General features: G+C 35.9%; 2 protein-coding genes across 14 annotated transcripts in view; one reads left to right on the top strand and one right to left on the bottom strand.

The window, feature by feature from the left end:
• The window catches only part of LOC137240365 (uncharacterized), a 259,874-nt gene that overhangs the window by 194,595 nt on the left and 41,572 nt on the right, over positions 1–23,707 (top strand). For 12 of the 13 annotated variants that reach the window (XM_067766505.1, XM_067766507.1, XM_067766502.1 and 9 more), the window contains exon 3: positions 21,056–21,206. In XM_067766505.1, coding sequence (XP_067622606.1) covers positions 21,056–21,206 — 151 coding nt within the window. The remainder of the gene's footprint in view (positions 1–21,055; positions 21,207–23,707) is intronic. The other variant, XM_067766512.1, reaches the window with a different exon arrangement.
• Positions 14,413–15,680, bottom strand: LOC137242475 (uncharacterized). Its single transcript, XM_067769761.1, has 2 exons — positions 15,254–15,680; positions 14,413–14,671 (listed from the first exon to the last, which is right to left on the bottom strand). The coding sequence occupies exons 1-2, from the start codon at positions 15,632–15,634 to the stop codon at positions 14,450–14,452; spliced, it is 603 nt and encodes a 200-aa protein (XP_067625862.1). The 5' UTR covers positions 15,635–15,680; the 3' UTR covers positions 14,413–14,449.

Below are 23,707 nucleotides of genomic sequence, written 5' to 3'. Positions count from 1 at the left end.
TCAGTGGCTATTGATTTAAGATCATGATACGCTTCTCTAAAATTCATCCCCGGATCTTGTAATCTGAGCTGCGCACGATCAATCCTCCTTAAGATTTCATATCAGAAATGAAATAATGTTATGAAACTAAAATTTTATATGTTTTACAACAGAACTGTAGGTTAGCTTCTGGTGTCACTTGTGGTGTTAGTGTCCTCTGCTAATTGTTCTAAGTGTTCTACTACATTCTCTAGTCCATCGACGATAACGCTAACCGCTTGCATTCTGGCGCTCCATCGTGTTTCAGATTCACGTTGGCAGTTTTTGTTAAAGCATTTTTTAATAATTCCCATCGTAACGTTGAACGCGAGAAAAAAAATGAGGACACAAGTGCAAACTCCTCAAGCAGCCAGAAAAAACGAAAAAATCAAGACGTCGGCACATTTCTAATTTTTTCCATAGATTCAATGACAGAAGCAGTAAACAAAGGTTGCCGGTAAGTGGCGGAACTTAGTCCTGATGAGCGGGAAGAGAGGAAACTGTTTTTCCTAACGCACTTATTTGAAAAAGCGCGAAATTCAACAAATGGGGGTGCTAGTATTAATTTTTGTTTCTAGTTTTAAAGTATGTTTTGAAATTGAATTAATTCCATATTTATTTTTAAACATTAACTTTTTTTTTTTTTTTTTGGAATCGGGATTGTCTTTTTGGATGACAAAATTTTAAAAACTTTAAATTAACTTTCATATATGTATGTAATACTCCTATATGAGCCTTTTATTTTGAAAGTGGCATAAGTCATTTCATATCGTTTAGGTTCAGTGGTAATTTGTTTGTATCTCTCCTCCCCTCCAGTTTTTTAGAGTCCAATATCCAAAAGATGCAATTCTTATTATTATTTTATAAATGTAGAACCATCTATATATGCATTCGTTCAAAAATAACAATGCATTTAAGACCATGAGTTGGAAATGACTTATGCCACTTTCAAAATAAACGGCTCATATGGCTAATAGAAAATGCTCGCAATGTGTTTTGAATTCGAAATCAAAACAAGACAGCCTAAGGAATTTTTGTGATTGTAGCAGCATAAGTGTGATAAGAAACAAGTAAGGAAGGCTAAGTTCGGGTGTAACCGAACATAACATACTCAGTTGAGAGCTATGGAGACAAAATAAGGAAACTCAATCTGGGGTAACGCTGGAATGTGGTTGTATAACATGTGTATCAAATGAAAGGTATTAAAGAGTATTTTAAGAGAGAGTAGGCCATAGTTCTATGGATGAACGCCATTTAGGGATATCGCCATAAAGGTAGACCAGGGCTGACTCTAGAATTTGTTTGTACGATATGGGTATCAAATGAAAGGTGTTACTGAGCATTTTAAGAGGGAGTGGGCCTTAGGTCTATCGGTGGACGCCTTTTCGAGATGTCCCCATTAAGGTGGACCAGGGGTGATTCTATAATGTGTTTGTACGATATGGGTATCAAATGAAAGCTGTTAATGAGTATTTTGAAAAGGAGTGATCCTTAGTTCCATAGGTGGACGCCGTTTCGAGATATCGCCATAAAGGTGGACCAGGGGTGTCTCTAGAATGTGTTTGTACGATATGGGAATCAAATGAAAGGTGTTACTGAGCATTTTAAGAGGGAGTGGGCATTAGGTCTATAGGTGGACGCCTTTTCGAGATATCGCCATTAGGGTGGGCCAGGGGTGACTCTAGAATGTTTGTACGGTATGGGTATCAAACGAAAGGTGTTACTGAGCATTTTAAGAGGGAGTGGGCATGAGGTCTATAGGTGGACGCCTTTTCGAGATATCGTCATTAGGGTGGGCCAGGGGTGACTCTAGAATGTGTTTGTACGATATGTGCATCAAACGAAAGGTGTTACTGAGCATTTTAAGAGGGAGTGGGCATTAGGTCTATAGGTGGACGCCCTTTCGAGATATCGCCATTAGGGTGGGCCAGGGGTGACTCTAGAATGTTTGTACGATATGGGTATCAACCGAAAGGTGTTACTGAGCATTTTAAGAGGGAGTGGGCATTAGGTCTATAGGTGGACGCCTTTTCGAGATATCGCCATTAGGGTGGGCCAGGGGTGACTCTAGAATGTGTTTGTACGATATGGGTATCAAATGAAAGGTGGTAAGGAGTATTTTAAAAGGGAGTAATCCTTAGTTCTATAGGTGGACGCCTTTTCGAGATATCGCCATAAAGGTGGACCAAGGGTGACTCTAGAATGTTTGTACGATATGGGTATCAAACGAAAGGTGTTACTGAGCATTTTTAGAGGGAGTGGGCATTAGGTCTATAGGTGGACGCCTTTTCGAGATATCGCCATTAGGGTGGGCCAGGGTGACTCTAGAATGTGTTTGTACGATATGGGTATCAAATGAAAGGTGGTAATGAGTATTTTAAAAGGGAGTAATCCTTAGTTCTATAGGTGGACGCCTTTTCGAGATATCGCCATAAAGCTGGACCAAGGGTGACTCTAGAATGTTTGTACGGTATGGGTATCAAACGAAAGGTGTTACTGAACATTTTAAGAGGGAGTGGGCATTAGGTCTATAGGTGGACGCCTTTTCGAGATATCGCCATTAGGGTGGGCCAGGGGTGACTCTAGAATGTTTGTACGGTATGGGTATCAAACGAAAGGTGTTACTGAGCATTTTAAGAGGGAGTGGGCATGAGGTCTATAGGTGGACGCCTTTTCGAGATATCGTCATTAGGGTGGGCCAGGGGTGACTCTAGAATGTGTTTGTACGATATGTGCATCAAACGAAAGGTGTTACTGAGCATTTTAAGAGGGAGTGGGCATTAGGTCTATAGGTGGACGCCCTTTCGAGATATCGCCATTAGGGTGGGCCAGGGGTGACTCTAGAATGTTTGTACGATATGGGTATCAACCGAAAGGTGTTACTGAGCATTTTAAGAGGGAGTGGGCATTAGGTCTATAGGTGGACGCCTTTTCGAGATATCGCCATTAGGGTGGGCCAGGGGTGACTCTAGAATGTGTTTGTACGATATGGGTATCAAATGAAAGGTGGTAAGGAGTATTTTAAAAGGGAGTAATCCTTAGTTCTATAGGTGGACGCCTTTTCGAGATATCGCCATAAAGGTGGACCAAGGGTGACTCTAGAATGTTTGTACGATATGGGTATCAAACGAAAGGTGTTACTGAGCATTTTTAGAGGGAGTGGGCATTAGGTCTATAGGTGGACGCCTTTTCGAGATATCGCCATTAGGGTGGGCCAGGGTGACTCTAGATTGTGTTTGTACGATATGGGTATCAAATGAAAGGTGGTAATGAGTATTTTAAAAGGGAGTAATCCTTAGTTCTATAGGTGGACGCTTTTTCGAGATATCGCCATTAGGGTGGGCCAGGTGTGACTCTAGAATGTTTGTACGATATGGGTATCAAACGAAAGGTGTTACTGAGCATTTTAAGAGGGAGTGGGCATTAGGTCTATAGGTGGACGCCTTTTCGAGATATCGCCATTAGGGTGGGACAGGGGTGACTCTAGAATGTTTGTACGATATGGGTATCAAACGAAAGGTGTTACTGAGCATTTTAAGAGGGAGTGGACATTAGGTCTATAGGTGGACGCCTTTTCGAGATATCGCCATTAGGGTGGGCCAGGGGTGACTCTAGAATGTTTGTACGATATGGGTATCAAACGAAAGGTGTTACTGAGCATTTTAAGAGGGAGTGGACATTAGGTCTATAGGTGGACGCCTTTTCGAGATATCGCCATTAGGGTGGGCCAGGGTGACTCTAGAATGTGTTTGTACGATACGGGTATCAAATGAAAGGTGGTAATGAGTATTTTAAAAGGGAGTAATCCTTAGTTCTATAGGTGGACGCCTTTTCGAAATATCGCCATTAGGGTGGGCCAGGTGTGACTCTAGAATGTTTGTACGATATGGGTATCAAACGAAAGCTGTTACTGAGCATTTTAAGAGGGAGTGGGCATTAGGTCTATAGGTGGACGCCTTTTCGAGATATCGCCATTAGGGTGGGCCAGGGGTGACTCTAGAATGTTTGTACGATATGGGTATCAAACGAAAGGTGTTACTGAGCATTTTAAGAGGGAGTGGACACTAGGTCTATAGGTGGACGCCTTTTCGAGATATCGCCATTAGGGTGGGCCAGGGGTGACTCTAGAATGTTTGTACGATATGGGTATCAAACGAAAGGTGTTACTGAGCATTTTAAGAGGGAGGGGGCATTAGGTCTATAGGTGGACGCCTTTTCGAGATATCGCCATTAGGGTGGGACAGGGGTGACTCTGGTATGTTTTTGTACGATATGGATATCAAATTAAAGGTATTAATGAGGGTTTTAAAAGCGAGTGGCCCTTAGATGTTTATGTGAAGGCGTTCTCGCGATATCGACCAAAATGTGGACCAGGTGATCCAGAAAATAATCTGTCGGGTACTGCTAATTTATTTATATATGCAATACCACTAACAGTATTCCTGCCAAGATTCCAAGGGCTGTTGATTTCGCCTTGTAGAACTTTTTTATTTTCTTCTACTTAATATGGTAGGTGTCACACCCATTTTACAAAGTTTTTTCCAAAGTTATATTTTGCGTCAATAAACCAATCCAGTTACCATGTTTCATCCCTTTTTTCGTATTTGGTATAGAATTATGGCATTTTTTTCATTTTTCGTAATTTTCGATATCGATAAAGTGGGCGTGGTTATGGTCAGATTTCGCCCATTTTTTATACCAAGAAAAAGTGAGCTCAGGTAAGTACGCGGGCTAAGTTTAGTAAAGATATATCGGATTTTGCTAAAGTTATTGTGTTAATGGCCGAGCGGAAGGACAGACGGTGGACTGTGTATAAAAACTGGGCGTGGCTTCCACCGATTTCGCCCATTTTCACAGAGAAAAGTTACCGTCATAGAATCTATGCTCCTACCAAATTTGAGAAGGATTGGTAAATTTTTGTTCGACTTATGGCAATAAAAGTATTCTAGACAAACTAAATGAAAATGGGCGGAGCCACGCCCATTTTGAATTTTTCTTTTATTTTTGTATTTTGTTACATCATATCATTTTTTTTTGACTTAATTGACTTATATACAGTAAAGATATTAAATTTTTTGTTAAAATTTGAATTAAAAAAAATTTTTTTTTAAAAAGTGGGCGTGTTCTTCATCCAATTTTGCTAATTTTTATTTAGCACATATAGAGTAATAGTAGTAACGTTCCTGCCAAATTTCATCATAATATCTTCAACGACTGCCAAATTACAGCTTGCAAAACTTTTAAATTACCTTCTTGTAAAAGTGGGCGGTGCCACGCCCATTGTCCAAAATCTTACTAATTTTCTATTCTGCGTCATAACGTCAACCCATCTACCAAGTTTCGTCGCTTTATCTGTCTTTTGTAATGAGTTATCGCACTTTTTCGGTTTTTCGAAATTTTCGATATCGAAAAAGTGGGCGTGGTTATAGTCCGATATCGTTCATTTTAAATAGCGATCTGAGATGAGTGCTCAGGAACCTACATACCAAATTTCATCAAGATACCTCAAAATTTACTTAAGTTATCGTGTTAACGGACGGACGGACGGACGGACGGACGGACATGGCTCAATCAAATTTTTTTTCGATCCTGATTATTTTGATATATGGAAGTCTATATCTATCTCGATTCCTTTATATATGTACAACCAACCGTTATCCAATCAAACTTAATATACTCTGTGAGCTCTGCTCAACTGAGTATAAAAATTTAAGTTTTAGGTACGTTCCATTATTGAATACAAAAACGTTTAAACAGCAATATATCGTCACTCTGATATTTGGAAATGTACCTAGCCTTTTATAGCAATATAGTAATATTACATTTATTTTAACTTTACAGTCTTAAAATGAAGTTTTGATTTTTGACATGAATTTTGGTTTTTAAATCTTTAAAAATGAAATGTGATGCAAGTTAAAAAGCTAAAAGGCTGAAATATTTAATTTTATTTTAATGATGTTAAGATAAAAGTCTATTAAAACGAATTTTGACTCCTACTAATTAAACTAACTTGGATAGCAAAAAATTGTTTATATATATGTAAGTCCATGAAAATGAATTTCGATTTAAGTGAATAAGAAACCTCAAATAGTTGGATATTTTAAGTTAAGATAAAAGTCCATAAGAATGAAATGTGCTTTACAGTAACTAAAAAACAACTTGTGATAGTAAAAAAAGTAATATCAGGGTTAATAAAAAGACCTGAAAAGTTTGTCATATGGGCTTTAAGTCTGCAAATACCAATATAAAACAAGTAAGGACGGCATTGTCTTCGGCTGTGCCGAAAACTTCATACCTTTCATGAATGGGGCTGAACATTCGTAATATCCAAATAATCGGCTGTGTAAGATAAGAAATATGTCGTTAGCTTAATGTGAAAATGTGCTAAGTCACTTTTTGCGAATTTTACAGGAGACGAAATGAACTGATTAATTTTTGAAATAACCTTTTTTTTAAAACTGTGAATGAGGATACCTTAGTTGCAATACTTTTGAGTGTAGAAGCTTTGAAAAAGATAAAAAAAACAAGTAAGGAAGGCTAAGTTCGGGTGTAACCGAACATTACATACTCAGTTGAGAGCTGCGGAGACAAAGAAAGGGAAAATCACCATGTTGTAAAAAGAACCTAGGGTAACCCTGGAATGTGTATGTATGACATGTGTATCAAATGGAAGGTATTAAAGAGTATTTTAAGAGGAAGTGGGCCATAGTTCTATAGATGGACGCCATTTAGGGATATCGCCATAAAGATGGACCAGGCTTGACTCTAGAATTTGTTTGTACGATATGGGTATCAAATGAAATGTGTTAATGATAATTTTAAAAGGGAGTGGGCCTAAGTTCTATTGGACGCCTTTTCGAGATATCGCCATAAAGGTGGACCAGGGGTGACTCTAGAATTTTTTTGTACGATCTGGGTATCAAATGAAAGGTGTTAATGAGTATTTTAAAAGGGCGTGGGCCTTAGTTCTATAGGTGGACGCCTTTTCGAGATATCGCCATAAAGGTGAACCAGAGGTGACTCTGGAATTTGTTTGTACGATATGGGTATCAAATGAAAGGTGTTAATGAGTATTTTAAAAGGGCGTGGGCCTTAGATCTATAGGTGGACGCCTTTTCGAGATATCGTCATAAAGGTGGACCAGGGGTGACTCTGGAATTTGTTTGTATGATATGTGTATCAAATGAAAGGTATTAATGAGTATTTTAAAAGGGAGTGGGCCTTAGTTCTATAGGTGGATGCCTTTTCGAGATATCGCCATAAAGGTGGGGCAGGGGTGACTCTAGAATTTTTTTGCACGATATGGGTATCAAATGAAAGGTGTTAATGAGTATTTTAAAAGGGCATGGGCCTTAGTTCTATAGGTGGACGCCTTTTCGAGATATCGCCATAAAGGTGGACCAGGGGTGACTCTAGAATTTGTTTGTACGATATGGGTATCAAATGAAAGGTGTTAATGAGTATTTTAAAAGGGCGTGGGCCTTAATTCAATAGGTGGACGCCTTTTCGAGATATCGCCATAAAGGTGGGCCAGGGGTGACTCTGGAATTTGTTTGTACGATATGGGTATCAAATGAAAGGTGTTAATGAGTATTTTAAAAGGGCATGGGCCTTAGTTCTATAGGTGGATGCCTTTTCGAGATATCGCCATAAAGGTGGACCAGGGGGACTCTGGAATTTGTTTGTACGATATGGGTATCAAATGAAAGGTGTTAATGAGTATTCTAAAAGGGCGTGGGCCTTAGTTCTATAGGTGGACGCCTTTTCGAGATATCGCCATAAAGGTGGGTCAGGGGTGACTTTAGAATTTATTTTGTACGATATGGGTATCAAATGAAAGGTGTTAATGAGTATTTTAAAAGGGCGTGGGCCTTAGTTCTATAGGTGGACGCCTTTTCGAGATATGGCCATAAAGGTGGACCAGGGGTGACTCTGGAATTTGTTTGTACGATATGGGTATCAAATGAAAGGTGTTGATGAGTATTTTAAAAAGGAGTGGGCCTTAGTTCTATATGTGGACGCCTTTTCAAGATATTGCCATAAACGTGGACCAGGGGTGACTCTAGAATGTGTTTGTACGTTATGGGTATCAAATTAAATGTATTAATGAGGGTTTTAAAAGGGAGTTGTACATGTGAAGGCGGTTTCGAGATATCGATCAAAATGTGGACCAGGGTGATCCAGAACATCATCTGTCGGGTACCGCTAATTTATTCATATACATGTGTAATACCACGAACAGTATTCCTTCCAAGATTCCAAGGGCTTTTGATTTCGCCCTGCAAAACTTTTTCATTTTCCTCTACTTAATATGGTAGGTGTCACACCCATTTTACCAAGTTTTTTTCTAAAGTTATATTTTGCGTCAATAGACCAATACAATTGCCATGTTTCATCCCCTTTTTCGTATTTGGTATATAATTATGGCATTCTTTTCGTTTTTCGTAATTTTCGACATCGAAAAAGTGGGCGTGGTCATAGTCAGATTTCGGCCATTTTTTACACCAATACAAAGTGAGTTCAGATAAGTACGTGAACTGAGTTTAGTAAAGATATATCGATTTTTGCTCAAGTTATCGTGTTAACGGCCGAGCGGATGGACAGACGGTCGACTGTGTAAAAAAACTGGACGTGGCTTCAACCGATTTCGCCCTTTCGTCATAAAGATGGACCAGGGGTGACTCTAGAATTTGTTTGTACGATATGAGTATCAAATGAAAGGTGTTAATGAGTATTTTAACAGGGCGTTGGCCTTAGTTCTATATGTGGACGCCTTTTCGAGATATCGCCATAAAGTTGGTCCAGGGGTGACTAGAATTTGTTTGTACTCTATGGGTATCAAATGAAAGTTGTTAATGAGTATTTTAAAAGGGAGTGGGCGTTAGTTCTATAGGTGGACGCCTTTTCGGAATATCGTTATAAAAGTGGACCAGGGTTCACTCTAGAATGCATTTGTACAATATGGGTATCAAACGAAAGGTGTTAATAAGTGTTTTAAAAGGGCGTGGGCCTTAGTTCTATGGGTGGACGCCTTTCCGGGATATCGCCATAAACGTGGACCAGGGGTGACTCTAGAATTTGTTTGTACGATATGGGTATCAAATGAAAGGTGTTAACGAGTATTTTAAAAGGGAGTGGGCCTTAGTTCTATAGCTGGATGCATTTTCGAGATATCGCCATAAAGGTGGGCCAGGGGTGACTCTAGAATTTTTTTGTACGATATGGGTATCAAATGAAAGGTGTTAATGAGTATTTTAAAAAGGAGTGGGCCTTAGATCTATATGTGGACGCCTTTTCGAGATATCGCCATAAACGTGGACCAGGGGTGACTCTAGAATGTCTTTGTACGATATGGGTATCAAATTAAAGGTATTAATGAGGGTTTTAAAAGGGAGGCCCTTAGTTGTATAAGTGAAGGCGTTTTCGAGATATTGACCAAAATGTGGACCAGGGTGATCCAGAACATCATCTGTCGGGTACCGCTAATTTATTTATGTATGTAATACCACGAACAGTATTCCTTCCAAGATTCCAAGGGCTGTTGATCTCGCCCTGCAAAACTTTTTCATTTTCTTCTACTTAATATGGTAGGTGTCACCCATTTTACCAAGTTTTTTTCTAAAGTTATATTTCGTGTCAATAGATCAATACAATTACCATGTTTCATCCTCTTTTTCGTATTTGGTATATAATTATGGCATTTTTTTCGTTTTTCGTAATTTTCGATATCGAAAAAGTGGGCGTGGTCATAGTCCGATTTCGGCCATTTTTTACACCAATACAAAGTGAGTTCAGATAAGTACGTGAACTGAGTTTAGTAAAGATATATCGATTTTTGCTCAAGTTATCGTGTTAAAGGCCGAGCGGAAGGACAGACGGTCGACTGTGTATAAAAACTGGGCGTGGCTTCAACCGATTTCGCCCTTTTTCACAGAAAATAGTTATCGTCCTAGAATCTAATCTTCTACCAAATTTCACAAGGGTTGGTAAATTTTTGTTCGACTTATGGCATTAAAAGTATCCTAGACAAATTAAATGAAAAATGGCGGAGCCACGCCCATTTTGAAATTTTCTTTTATTTTTGTATTTTGTAGCACCATATCATTACCGGAGTTGTAGGTTGACATAATTTACTTATATACTGTAAAGATATTAACTTTTCTTTTAAAATTTGAATTAAAAAAATTTTTTTTTAAAAAGTGGGCGTGGTCGTTCTTCGATTTTGCTAATTTTTATTAAGCAGACATATAGTAGTAAGAGTAACGTTGCTGCCAAATTTCATCATGATATCTTCAACGATTGCCAAATTACAGCTTGCAAAACTTCTAAATTACCTTCTTTTAAAAGTGGGCGGTGCCACGCCCATTGTCCAAAATTTTACTAGTTTTCTATTCTGCGTCATAAGTTCAACTCACCTATCAAGTTTCATCGCTTAATCCGTATTTGGTAATGAATTATCGCACTTTTTCGGTTTTTCGAAATTTTCGATATCGAAAAAGTGGGCGTGGTTATTGTCCGATATCGTTCATTTTAAATAGCGATCTGTGATGAGTGCCCAGGAACCTACATACCAAATTTCATCAAGATACCTCAAAATTTACTCAAGTTATCGTCTTAACGGACCGACGGACGGACGGACGGACATGGCTCAATCGAATTTTTTTCGATACTGATGATTTTGATATATGGAAGTCTATGTCTATCTCGATTCCTTTATACCTGTACAACCAACCGTTATCCAATCAAAAGTTAATATACTCGGTGAGCTCTGCTCAACTGATTATAAAAATCATGTATGCTAACCAGCAGCTATTTAATGACTTAGCACAATTTCCTCACTCAAAACAAATTTTTCTCCTGACTTAGCACGTTTCCCCATCACTGCTCCCCTTTAATGATTGAAATATAACACTAAAACTATATATTTCACAAAAAATACTATTTATTTGTCAAACTATTTCTAACTATTGGCGGCCACCGTGGTGTGATGGTAGCGTGCTCCACCTACCACACCGAATGCCCTGGGTTCACACCAGAGATCTGCTTTCAGGACTAATAAAATTAGTGCACTTAGTCTTGAGCCAAAAAATTGTGTCTAACTGTATACTTACAGGCCTATTCTGTGCACTTGACAAATTCACCATCTTGCTTATTTGTCAAGTTTGATTATTTATCAAGTATTTTCTATTCTGTGTCAAATATAAAAAGCTCTTTGGTTGACAAGTTGTCAATATCTTAAACCCTCTTGACAATTAAAATTTGCGCTAAAAATTACGTTATTGCGTGTTTGTGTCTGAATTAAAATGGAAGAAGACTTATTACTTTTGCTGTTATTGTGTGAAGATGAGGAAAATGAGGAAAATAGAGATCGCTCGAGGTACTTAAAATCCCTGAGAGATGCCAGCAATCCATTTGCCTTAAGTGAAAATGTGTTCGTTCAACATTTCCGTTTGACCCGTTCTTTGTGCCGTCGCCTTATTGATGACTTGGAACCGCACGATGATCAACAAACCTCCTTGCCAATAACGATCCATGTTCTATCGGTATTGAACTTCTTTGCTAATGGATCGTACCAAACATGCGTGGGCAACAATTACACTATGCCTATGAGCCAGGCGTCTTTTTCCAGAAGTTTGAAATCTGTGGCAAACCTAATTGTGAGAGTTAAGGGCAGTGAAATCGAGTTTCCCCGCACAGTCGAAGAAGAGAATATTGTTAAAACAGGGTATGCGTGCTAATGAAATTTTTCAGATAAATCTATAACGAAAATCTTTGTACTATTTAAGGTTTTTCCGGAAATTCGGCATAAAAAGTACAATAGGTGCAATTGATTGCACCCACATTGCCATTGTTGCTCCGCCTTCAAACAATGTGGAGCGTCCGCTAAGCCAATACCTAAACCGAAAAGGCTACTACAGCATTAATGTTGAAGCGGTATCTTCTGCTTTTGTAAAAATATTTACAATTTATTAAATTTAATTATTTTAAGCTATGCGATCATCGCTTGCGTTTTACATTTCTAAATGCCAACTTTCCAGGAGCGACACATGACTCAGGCATATGGGCAACGTCTGACATACGCGAGTATTTGATACGCAAGCATAACGCCAGTTCTACTTCCAACCAAAGGGAATCATGGCTCATTGGAGATCAAGGATACCCTTTGGAACCATGGCTTCTCACACCAGTTGCAAACCCAAGTACCACGAAAGAACGGAAGTTTAATAAGATACATGCATCTGGAAGAAATTGTATAGAAAGAGGATTTGGTGTTGTGAAGTCGCGTTTTAGGTGCTTGCTTAAGCATCGAGTGCTATATTATTCTAACGAAACAGCTGCTGCTATTATTACGAGCTGCGTCATATTGCACAACATCATGGCAAAAGCTGGTATGGCAGAGGACGTAGATATCGTTGAAGATGATCATGAATTCGAAAGAGATCCAAATGACTCTACTCAGTACACCCGCGAGGGAGAGAGAACACGGTCTAGATACATATGAACTCTTTAAAAACTGCACATGTAAATATTTCATTTCCCAAAATAAAAAGCATAATATTACTCATAGCTAAAAATGTCCTTTTCGACTCTATATTTTTGAAAGTAGGGATACAATCACCGAGAGCTTTAGGTTCATGGTTTGCAAATGTTACTCCAGTGTAGAAGAAATTTGGACGTCTGTAAAGAACACACAAACAAAAAGTTATGGGCGTGCATAGCCCTTCATTAAAAGACGTTTATATTTAAAAAATTTACTTGCGTGTATCTATCGAATTTGACCCCTTCCCTAATCATTTCAGCTCCTTATTATTTTGCCCCTTCACCTCTCCTTTTTTTTCTTTTTGTTCGCTTTTACCAATTGTTTTTGTCAATAATGACAAACAAAGTAATTGACAATAAACAAAAATCCAGCATTATCAGTGATTTGCACCAGATGGCGCAACACTAAATAAATAAAGTTGGTAAAAAGGAATAGAAGTAGCAAATTTGCCAGTCAAACAAACCACCGCTGTATAGCTAAATGGTTAGCACAGCATGCCTAAAGCGTACTGATGATGAAGGCTTAGCACCCTTCGAAATGGATCTATCGCGCAGCTATGGCAGGTTGTCTGAAAAATTTTCTACTTACTATTCCAAAAAAAAACAATTTTTCAAATTTAGAAAAATTAAAAAATAACAATAATTATAATTGGAAAAAAATTATTGTTCTGGCCTTGAGCTCGAATCGAACCTTGAATCGTTCGCTTTTACCTTCTCATATCGTCCTTCTCTTTTTTATCTTAACCTTTTTCTATCTTCATTCATATATCTACCCCTATCACAATCCGTAGTCCTAATCATATAGACACACACAAGATTTTTATATGTACATAAATATGTATGTATTCTATATTAAATTTTATTTATAAAAACAAAATAAAACAATTACATAAATGTAACAACAGAAATAATTCATTTCAATAGCTCTCACAGACAAACTAAAAATTTAAAAATAAAAATAAAGTTATATATGTATCTTAGTGAAATAATGTAGAATATAAAGTTTGACTTTAGTAACTTTTTATTATGTTTTATTTTATTTCGTTTAATTCATTTTATTTTATGATATTTGAGTTTTTTTATATATTATTTAATTTATTTTAAAATATTAAATTTATTTTGTTATAATTCTCATTTATTTTATCTTATTTTTAACAAATTTTTCTTATTTATTTCATTTTTCATTATACTATTTTATTTGATTACAATTTTTATTATTTTATTTCATTTTTCATTATTCTATCTTATTTGATTACAATTTTTATTATTTTATTTCATTTTTCATTATACTATCTTATTTGATTACAATTTTTATTATTTTTTACCATTTTTCATTATACTATCTTATTTGATTACAATGTTTCTTATTTTATTTCATTTTTCATTATTCTATCTTATTTGATTACAATTTTTACTATTTTATTTCATTTTTCATTATTCTATCTTATTTGATTACAATTTTTATTATTTTATTTCATATTACAGTTTTTCTTGTTTATTTCATTTCATTTAATTTTACTTTACATTATTTTACCATACTATTTTTTTATAATTTCATTTTTTAAATTTTGATTGGAAAATAAAAGTCCTTGGTAAAACAATACTGTAAAGGCACTAAAATATGGGTATTTGTTATATATGCATAACTTTTATTTTCCGATTGAAATTTGTTTTCCAATTAAAATAAAATAAACGAAAAATAACTAGTTATTACTAGCAATTTGTATAGTAAAATAAAATATTATTAGCAGTCCCTGCCTTTAACATGTGTATAGAGAAGTTTTACGGACTATTATTATACTAACTAGCATATTTTTATAAGGAATTCAGTCTTTGGTTCAATTATAATTAAAGAAAATTACTAGTCCGTAAAACTTCTCTATTCTTAAGTTTAACTTGGTTTTAAAACTTTGACTAGTTCAGTCAAGCAGCTCGTTAAAGTTGCGATAGCTTGAATCGTTTCACGATGCTCCTGACGCTGTTCCTCTTCTCTTCTTTCCCGTCGTTCTTCAAAACTATTCCGTTTGCTTATATTGCTCATTAGAGTACTGATAAGTTTGCTTCGTTCTGCGCGAGACATACGGACTGAGCTTCCATTCAAAACTCCAGCATTCTTGAAGGAAAAAATTTCAGTTTAAAAGTGTCCGATCTATGTACATATTTATATATTAGGGAGGCCAAAAAAATTATTTTCGTTATTTTATTGGTATACGGAAAAGGAAGTATGCATACTGATCCAATATAAGTTTTCAATATTAACGGGACAAAAATCCCATAGCAGTTTTTCCTTTACTTCTATGAACATCATTATATCGACGTGCCATACGAAAACTAACAAAAGAAATTTTGTGTCTGACAAAACTAATAATTTCATTTTATGTCTGAAGAAAACTAACTACCTAAAAGTGTTAGTTTTCGTCTGACAAAAAAATAAAATTGCTAGTTTTCGTCAGTCACAAGTCGAAAATGTTAGTTTTCGTACAGAATTTTGAGTGTGAGTTTTCGTATGGCACGTCGATATCTTACTACTGATAGATCATTCAACAAATTTCTACTCAAAAATTGCAGAAAGTATAACGCTCTACAACAAATTTTGTCGAGCGTTCAATTTCGAGAAAATATATGTATGTATAAACCAATCCAAGAAAAGGAAAACCATATTTTTGCCCCACCCTAACATATATGAATTACTTACTTCAGTCTCTGGCTCAAGAGGTGTCACACCAGTCATCGATGGTTCGAAACTTGCTGATTCAGCATTAGTCTCCGGCGATGATGGGCTCCACATTGCTACAAATAAGTCTGATGCATGGTTTTGCTGCGGCAAAACCGTTGGCGAATTCAAAGGACTCCTCGCAAGGATACGGCTTGGACATTGTGTATCACTCTCAGCTGGTGACGGACTCTGGAATATGGACGATGTTCTTGCTGGTAGTTCTTGTGGTGGCGAGTTCAGTCCACTACTTCCTAAACCGGCACCATCAACCGCTAATAAGCCAAAAGTAGCCAAAGCGCGATCTTCGAACTCATTAAGTGATTTCCATTGTGGACCACCACCAGTAACCCTTTGGCTCATTTTTATACGTCGTGCACGTGTACGTAACTGGCTCTTCCATACTCCAAGCGTCTGTATGTAAAAAAATTATACGCAAAGGCATTAACTAATTTGGTTACATTTTACAAGACGGTTCAATGCTTATTATTGATCAAAAATGATGTTGCTACCAAAAGACGCGCCTTGACTCCAGTATCAATAATCCGAAAGTGGAAATTGAAAATATTATACATATATATTATACATATAAGTTATTGCCAAAAAATCCAAAAATTAGAAAAGGTCGGTCTAAAACCGGGGTGTAATCCATACTTTGCAAAAGTCTAGTTGAGGGGTCGACTGCTAATACGCGTCAAAAAATATCGAGAGAAGTGTCAAACAACGCGTCTTGACATCAGTATTGATAATCCGAAGGCGGAAAATAAAAATTTTAACTCGTTCAAAAGATATTAACGAACAACCGAAAAGAGACCCGCGGGTACCTCCGAAATAAGAAGAACACCTTATAAAAAATAACCCTGGGCTACGCCATGCCAAGTCCGGGTGTGTGGTATAACCGTGGCTACCGCCACGGTGATGCACAATTTTTTTTTGTGGGTACAGCACAATAACAACCACATGAAAATCGCCAAATTCAACTGCAAATATCTCCGGACAGAGATAAAATTTTTCTTTTCCGCCTTCGGATTATTGTTCTCGAGATTAATACGCGTCTTTTGACACTTCTCTCGATATTTTTTGACGCGTATTAGCAGTCAACCCCGCAACTAGACTATCACTATTTTTTATAAGCGCGGCCGAAGGCCGCCAACGCAGAAAGGTGTTATGCGCAAAAATAATATGGATCCTATCCCCGGTTTCGGAGGTACCCGCGGGTCTGTTTTCGGTTTTTCGATAATATCTTTTGAACGAATTAAAATGCCATACTTTTTATGTATGCTTGTAAATATCTCTTCACACAAATATATTTTTTAATATCCGCTCTGATTGATAACTCAAATCAAACTCTACTATTGGCCGTCAGATCGCGCGCTTAATCAATAACTGATTGATAGCTCAACTCAAACTGAATTACAGCGCCTCTACATCTGTTGCCTTTTATGCCCTTTGGTTTCCTCGTTCGCATTTTTCCAGAATATACTAGCATTGTCCATGAGCTCTCAAACTTCTCAGCTATATGCATATTTTTGTGCATTGACTCTCCGCTGCTCGTATTCGTACATGGTACATATGTGTAGACGCAATTATTTATTCGTTTATGTAGATACATAAAGATTGAATTATTGATGTGAATGTTTGTAGTTTACAGTCTCTCGCGCGCACATAGGCGTATAAGTAAATGCATCTGTGTGTGACATCTCTCAGCTGCCTTATATATGTGTATACACGATTTGATTATTGACGTAAATATCGCTTAGCATGGCCTTAGTGATGGTATAGCTTAGTGATGCTAATATCCGTGACAATATGCTAATTTATATTCAGAGAAATCTATTCTAGCTTTCATTGTTGTTAAGGACTCCTCTCCTAAAATCATATCAAACTCCGTTAATCCTTTTATTTCATAGAATAATAACTCATATCCTACCAATAAAATCTTTTTTGCACTTTTTATTTGATTCGAACCATTCAGAGTTCTACTTTCAAACGGTTTAACAAAAATCTTTTTCCTTCTTTAATTTCTATATTTATATAATTTTGTGTTGTGTTGCTTGAAGACACGGCAAGTCATTTATTCTTCTAAAAAGTTCCCTGTAATTCATATTCTTAATCATCTAAGTTTACCTCTAATGAGTTCTGGTCATTATTGTGCGTCACTTGATTTATCCTTTGAATTTTATTGGGATTGAAGTTCCTCGATGAGGGTTGATGATCCCTCTTGATTGGTTCTCCTCTCTGGAAGTTCATTGGTTCATTGTTCCTGCTCTTTGTCGATCAAAATTATTTCTATAAATTTGTTGTTGATTATAGGTATTTTTTTGGGGATGGTTATAGTTGCTGTGATTAGTATTTTCATAACTGTAATTCTGATGAGATCTATCCACATACATGGGTTCTGGTGGACCGCCTCCTACATTTCCTCCGGTGTATTGGACTGCTGGTTTATATGTAATGTATTCTCTTCTTTCTTCACGTTGGTTATACCTTGGTGTTTCTTCTTCATTACTTTGTTTTTGATATTCGATGTCTGCGGCAATAGCATATGCTGTTTCTAGGTCTGTGGATTTATACTGGTAGAGGGTATGTTGGGTGAATATGTCTCGTAATCTGCTTTTGAAGCATATTCTTGCAATTTCTTTAGTTTTTTCCTGAAATCCTTCATTAAGCTATTTGGATAATCAATCTCACACTTAGTTAAAGTTTGATTCATTTGTTGGTTAATTCTGCTGTGAAATTCGGATAAGGATATTTTTCCTTGTCTACATTTTTTTCATTTCTTCCATTATGCTAATGTAACTCTTGGAATCTGCGTAGTTGTAGTCGAGTCGATTTAATATTGCTTTAAGATTTAATTAATGGAGTGTTATGGTTTTTTAATAAACATAATGCAGCTCCTTTTATTTTTGTATATCGTATTAAACAAAGCACGTAATTATATTCTATGGAATTTACAAAAGGTTCCAAAGGTTTCACTAAATCGGTTATAACACAGTCCACGGTCCATACTCGTATGGATTTCCATCAAATGGCGATATTTCTTTAAATATCTGGATGTTTATTTGCGAAGCCACCGTGGTGTCATGGTAGCGTGCTCCGTCTACCACACCGAATGCCCTGGGTTCACACCCCGGGCAAAGCAACATTAAAATTTTAGAAATAAGGTTTTTCAATTAGAAGAAAATTTTTCTAAGCGGGATCGCCCCTCGGCAGTGTTTAAAAAGCTCTCCAAGTGTATTTCTGCAATGAAAAGCTATCAGTGAAAACTCATCTGCTTCGTAGATGCCGTTTGGAGTAGGCATAAAACAAGTAGGTCCCGGCCCCCAATTTGTAGGAAAAATTAAAAAGGAGCACAACGCAAATTGGCAGAGAAGCTCGGCCTAAAATCTCTTCGGAGGTTATCGCGCCTAACATTTATTTATTTTTTTTTTATTTGCGAAGCTTGTGTTATTCCAGGTTGTACTGGTTCATATTGTTCAATGTTTACTCCCATAGGATTCCTTGACTGCCGGGTTTCAGCGGCTAATTTCCCTAGCTGCTGAGTAAGTGCATCAATTTGCTGCTGCATATTTGGTTTCAAAAACCTTTGGAGATCGAAAACAGAATTTCTCTTGTTCCTTCTCTTGTCCAGATTGGAATTTATTCTCTATGGTTTACTTATTCAAAACCCGTTGAACTAATTTGTATAGAGTTTTTTATTCTTTTATATTATATCCCTTTTATCTAGGATTTTTTCCACTATCCTTTGTATCAGGATTTAACACTTCACATTTATTTTTATTCAGGATGCTTAATTTTTTGGAAGGCATCCCGGTTGAGCCCCCAGTTAAACATGTACTTTTAATGTATTAATAAAAAAATATATTTTGTTCGTATCAAAAGTGTACATTGACTTATATTGTACACAGCGGTTGTATTCCGACTGTCGATTTCTTAAAGAATAGATCTATTTATACATTATTGTTATCGCTTTCATAACAATGAATATGATACGTTATCAAGGATTAACTTATCGCCTCATTATTATTTCTGTTGACTACTTAATATCTATGGAATGTGATACGTTATCATGGATACAGTGAGTGTACACTATTAACTTACGTAGTGGAACTTTTTTTCCTGAGCCCAAATCCTATCGTAAAAACCGATGGCGTGATATCGGTTAATAGATCGACCCAGTCTAGTATTTATGTTTGTTTGTAACTCTCTACTAGGCGCGCAAAGGAGAGTTATACACAAATAAATATAGTTTTAAAAAAACTGAAAAATATGCTTTTATAGTATATGAAACTGAAAAGTGAAAAATAAATATAGTTTAAAAAAAAAACTAAAAACACGCTTTTAAATAATATCGAACTTAAAGTTAAAGATAATTTTCGAAATAAGTTTAAAACAATAATGAACAAAAAATAGTAGTATTGAAAAAAGCGTGGGCGCTTTGTGCCATAATGATAAAAATTATTGATATGACCTTGTGGTCGAATCCTTTATCATAAGCCCGATAAAACAAAAACAATTGTTAAAGTTTTGCTTCAGTTAAAGTCCAAAAATAATAAAAAAAATTGTACAATTTTTACAGTCCAAATCGTGGAATGCTCCAGTAGCAGTTATTGTGAAGAGCGGGTGGAACATTATCACCTTGGCTGGGTGCTACCTCCGTTTAAGACGACGTAGAAGACTTCCTTCTAGAGTCAGAGCACTCTATGAAAATTGGTTACCTACTTTTCATTCTGACAGATATTTGACCCCGGCTTAAATTTTTCCAATTTTTCGTCGAATTTTTGGTGTCCTCATTTTAAATTTTGCTTTTACTCTATGCCGTATTTTTCGATCGGGTGATAGTCATGTAGGTTTATGGACCTTTTAATGTTTAAACTTTGAGCTAGATATGAAAACATTTCGGTAAACAGCGAAGTCGATAGTCCTCAATCCATTAATTAATATCTGAAATTTCTGTGTAAGTGTATTTTTATGAATAATATATGTATGTACATTTTTTTATCGCCAAGTACATGGGAAAGAGCGGTAGATGCTACGGATCTCGAATTTATATGCGTGTTCTATATGTGCATTTTTAATTTTTATACAGTAAGTGGGCGTGATAATCAACCGATTTTGTGATTCTTGCCTAGGACAATTTTATTTTGAAAAGGAAAGATGGTTATGAATAATAACACATCATCTTCAACGGGTTTTGAAGTCGATGCAAAGATTTTCAAAAAATTCGAGCGGCCTTAGTAGGCGTTGCCATGCGCTTCTTTCAAGATCGTTAAATACAGTTTTTAAGTCAACTTTACTAAGCTGATCATATACAATTTTAGCTTGTAGCTTTATAAATGATGAAAGTTCCCCGTTGAGTATTGAATTATCACAGAATTACATATATTTAACTTTAAAATAATATCTATTTTTTACAGGAGTATTAGTCGCCGTCACAGAAAGTAGTGTGTTGAATTTCATCACAATATATTTTTTAAATGATAATTATTGCAAAAAAATAAATAACTAGGCTGACGGATAGATAACATTATCTTTTCTTTCGGTTGACTTAAGTAGGATAACAAAAAAAATCGCAAGGCGCTACCACCGATCAAGTCGATAGTGGCTACCTAGAAAATCGGATTTTTTTCGAGAACTCTTCTGGTCACTTATTATTGCTACTATTTTACAAAATGTATGTAGTAATTTTATTTAAACTAAGAATCTTTCATGACTCAATATTACAAATCACCTAACGTCAACTACTCAGTTAATTCAAGGTATATTCTTCCTTTGATATTACAGGATTACACCGATAGTATTAATTCCCAAAACTATGTGCCGGGCACCTTGACTCGGCAAAAACAGGAAGAACTCGGAACTTTAGCCGCTGTGCAGGAATCACGCCGCTCACATGTGATTAAACAGAAGCACGAAAAAGGTATCATTAAAACAAGTAAGGAAGTCTAATTTCGGGTGAAACCGAACATTACATACCCAGCTGTACACTTGAAATACTGTTGTTGCTTTTTTTGTGTACTTAATAGTGTTAAAAGGCTACGCAATAATACATATACATATGGTTCTATTCTGAACTAATTTTCGTTTAAAAGAAGCAAAAAGGATACAGAGGCTAACACCAATGACCTTGAGCGAGTAATAATGCAGTTTTTTTTAGATATGGGGATTTCCCTACTATTTATTTTAAAATAAAGATATAACAGAACAATAAACATAAATACACAATTGCCATTGTACTAAAAAGCGTTATTACAAAAAAAAAGGGCAGCGTTATTAAAGAAATTTTCCAAATTTTACTAGAAATAGCTTATTACCTGCATCTATCCACTTTTACAAGGAGGCGATTTAACCGATTTAGTCCATTTTTACTGAAAATATTTTCTGTTAAAAGGCATATATATGCACCAAATTTTTCGTCGAGTTATGGCTCCAGAAACACTGGGAAATGCATTGTAAGAAAGGAGCACTGCCACGCCCATTTTTCAAGATTTGATTTGGCACAAAATACGATTGGTACAAATCTATTTTTCGCTAAGATTTAACTTATTATTTTTGCCTACGACCCCTTTTAAAGTTATTTATATAAAAGTGGGCGTGGTCCTTAACTAATCTTATCCATTTTTACTAGTAATATTTCCTGCTATAAGAAAAATATGTGTACCCAATTTTGTTAGATATGTACATTTTTCTTCGGGTTATGGCTCCCGAAACATTGACAAAAAAGGGGCGGGGCCACACCCATTTTCAAAAATTTTAGTGTTATAATTCAATTTAGAAAATAAAATTCATTTGATACAAAGCCCTTTTTCGCTAAGATATAGCTTATTATTTTCGTCTACGACCCTTTTAAAAATCTTTTATATAAAAGTGGGCGTGGTCTTTAACCGATCTTGTCCATTTTTTCTAGAAATATTGCCTGCTATAAGGCAAATTTTTGTACCCGATTTTATTGTGATCCGTTAATTTTTCTTCGAGTTATGGCTCGCGAAACATAGAAAATTGCTTAGTCATAAAAGGGGCGGTGTCACGCCCATTTTTTAAAATTTCAAGTTTTTCCTATTTACTGTTATAAGTTCACTTGGGAAATGAAATACCATTGATATAAAGCTCTTTTTTGCAAAGATATAGCTTATTTTATTCGTCCACGACCCTTTTAAAAATCTTTTATATAAAAGTGGGCGTAGTCCTTAACCGATTTCGTAAATTTTTCTTCAAACTATTCCTTAGAGTAAAAGCAACCTCTCTGCCGAATTTTGTTACGACAGGTTTAACGGTTCTTGATTTATGATTAATAATACTTGTAAAATTGATTTTATCACAAGTGGGCGGGGCCACGCCCATTTTGAAATTATTTTTTTTAATTTTTATCAAGAATCTCAATATCAGTCTACACGTCAAATTTCAACATTTTATGTGTATTATTTACTAATAATCAGTTTTTTTGTGTTTTCTAAAATGTTATATATATAAAAAGTGGGCGTGGTTATATTCCGATTTCGCTAATTTTCAATATCAATCTATTCTGGGTCCAGATAAACTAGTTTACCAAATTTGGTGATGATATCTCAATATTTACTCAAGTTATCGTGTTAACGGGCAGACGGACGGACCGACGGAAATGGCTCAAACAAATTTTTTTTTCGATACTGATGATTTTGATATATTGAAGTCTATATCTATCTCGATTCCTTTATACCTGTACAACCAACCGTTATCCAATCACAGTTATAATACCCTGTGTACAAGTACAGCTGGGTATAAAAAACTAAAAACCACGGTTTAAAATAGTATCGAACAGAAAATTAAAAAAAAAATTAAAGATAAGTTTAAAACAATAATGAACGAAAAATACTAGTATTATTGTGAAAAAAAGCATCGGGCGCTCTATATACGAAAAATGTGGCACAAAGCCCCCACGCTTTTTCTACAATAATACTAGTATTTTTCGTTCAATATTGTTTTAAACTTATTTTGAAAGTTGTTTTTAACTTTTTAGTTCGATATTATATTATATTATAAACGTGTTATTTAGTTTTTATACTCAGCTGAGCAGAGCTCACAGAGTATAGATATTCATTTTGTTCGCATAGCGGTACCCCGTAACGGCATAAACATATATATCATAACAAAATATATATCAAAATAATCTGGGCAAAAAAGAAATTCACGAACACGATAACTTGAGTAAATTTTGAGGTATCGTAATGATATTTGGTATGTGAGTTCCTGGGCACTCATCTCAGATCGCTATTTAAAATGAACGAAATCGGACTATAACCACGCACACTTTTTCGATATCGAAAATTCGAAAAACCGAAAAAGTGCATTACCAAAGACGGATAAAGCGATGCAACTTGGTAGGTGGGTTGAACTTATGACGCAAAATAGAAAATTAGTAAAATTTTGGACAATGGGTGTGGCAACGCCCACTTTTAC

Source organism: Eurosta solidaginis, chromosome 2, assembly GCF_040869045.1.
Source record: "Eurosta solidaginis isolate ZX-2024a chromosome 2, ASM4086904v1, whole genome shotgun sequence".
Lineage (NCBI taxonomy): Eukaryota > Metazoa > Arthropoda > Insecta > Diptera > Tephritidae > Eurosta > Eurosta solidaginis.
This window is presented reverse-complemented; position numbering and strand designations above follow the sequence as displayed.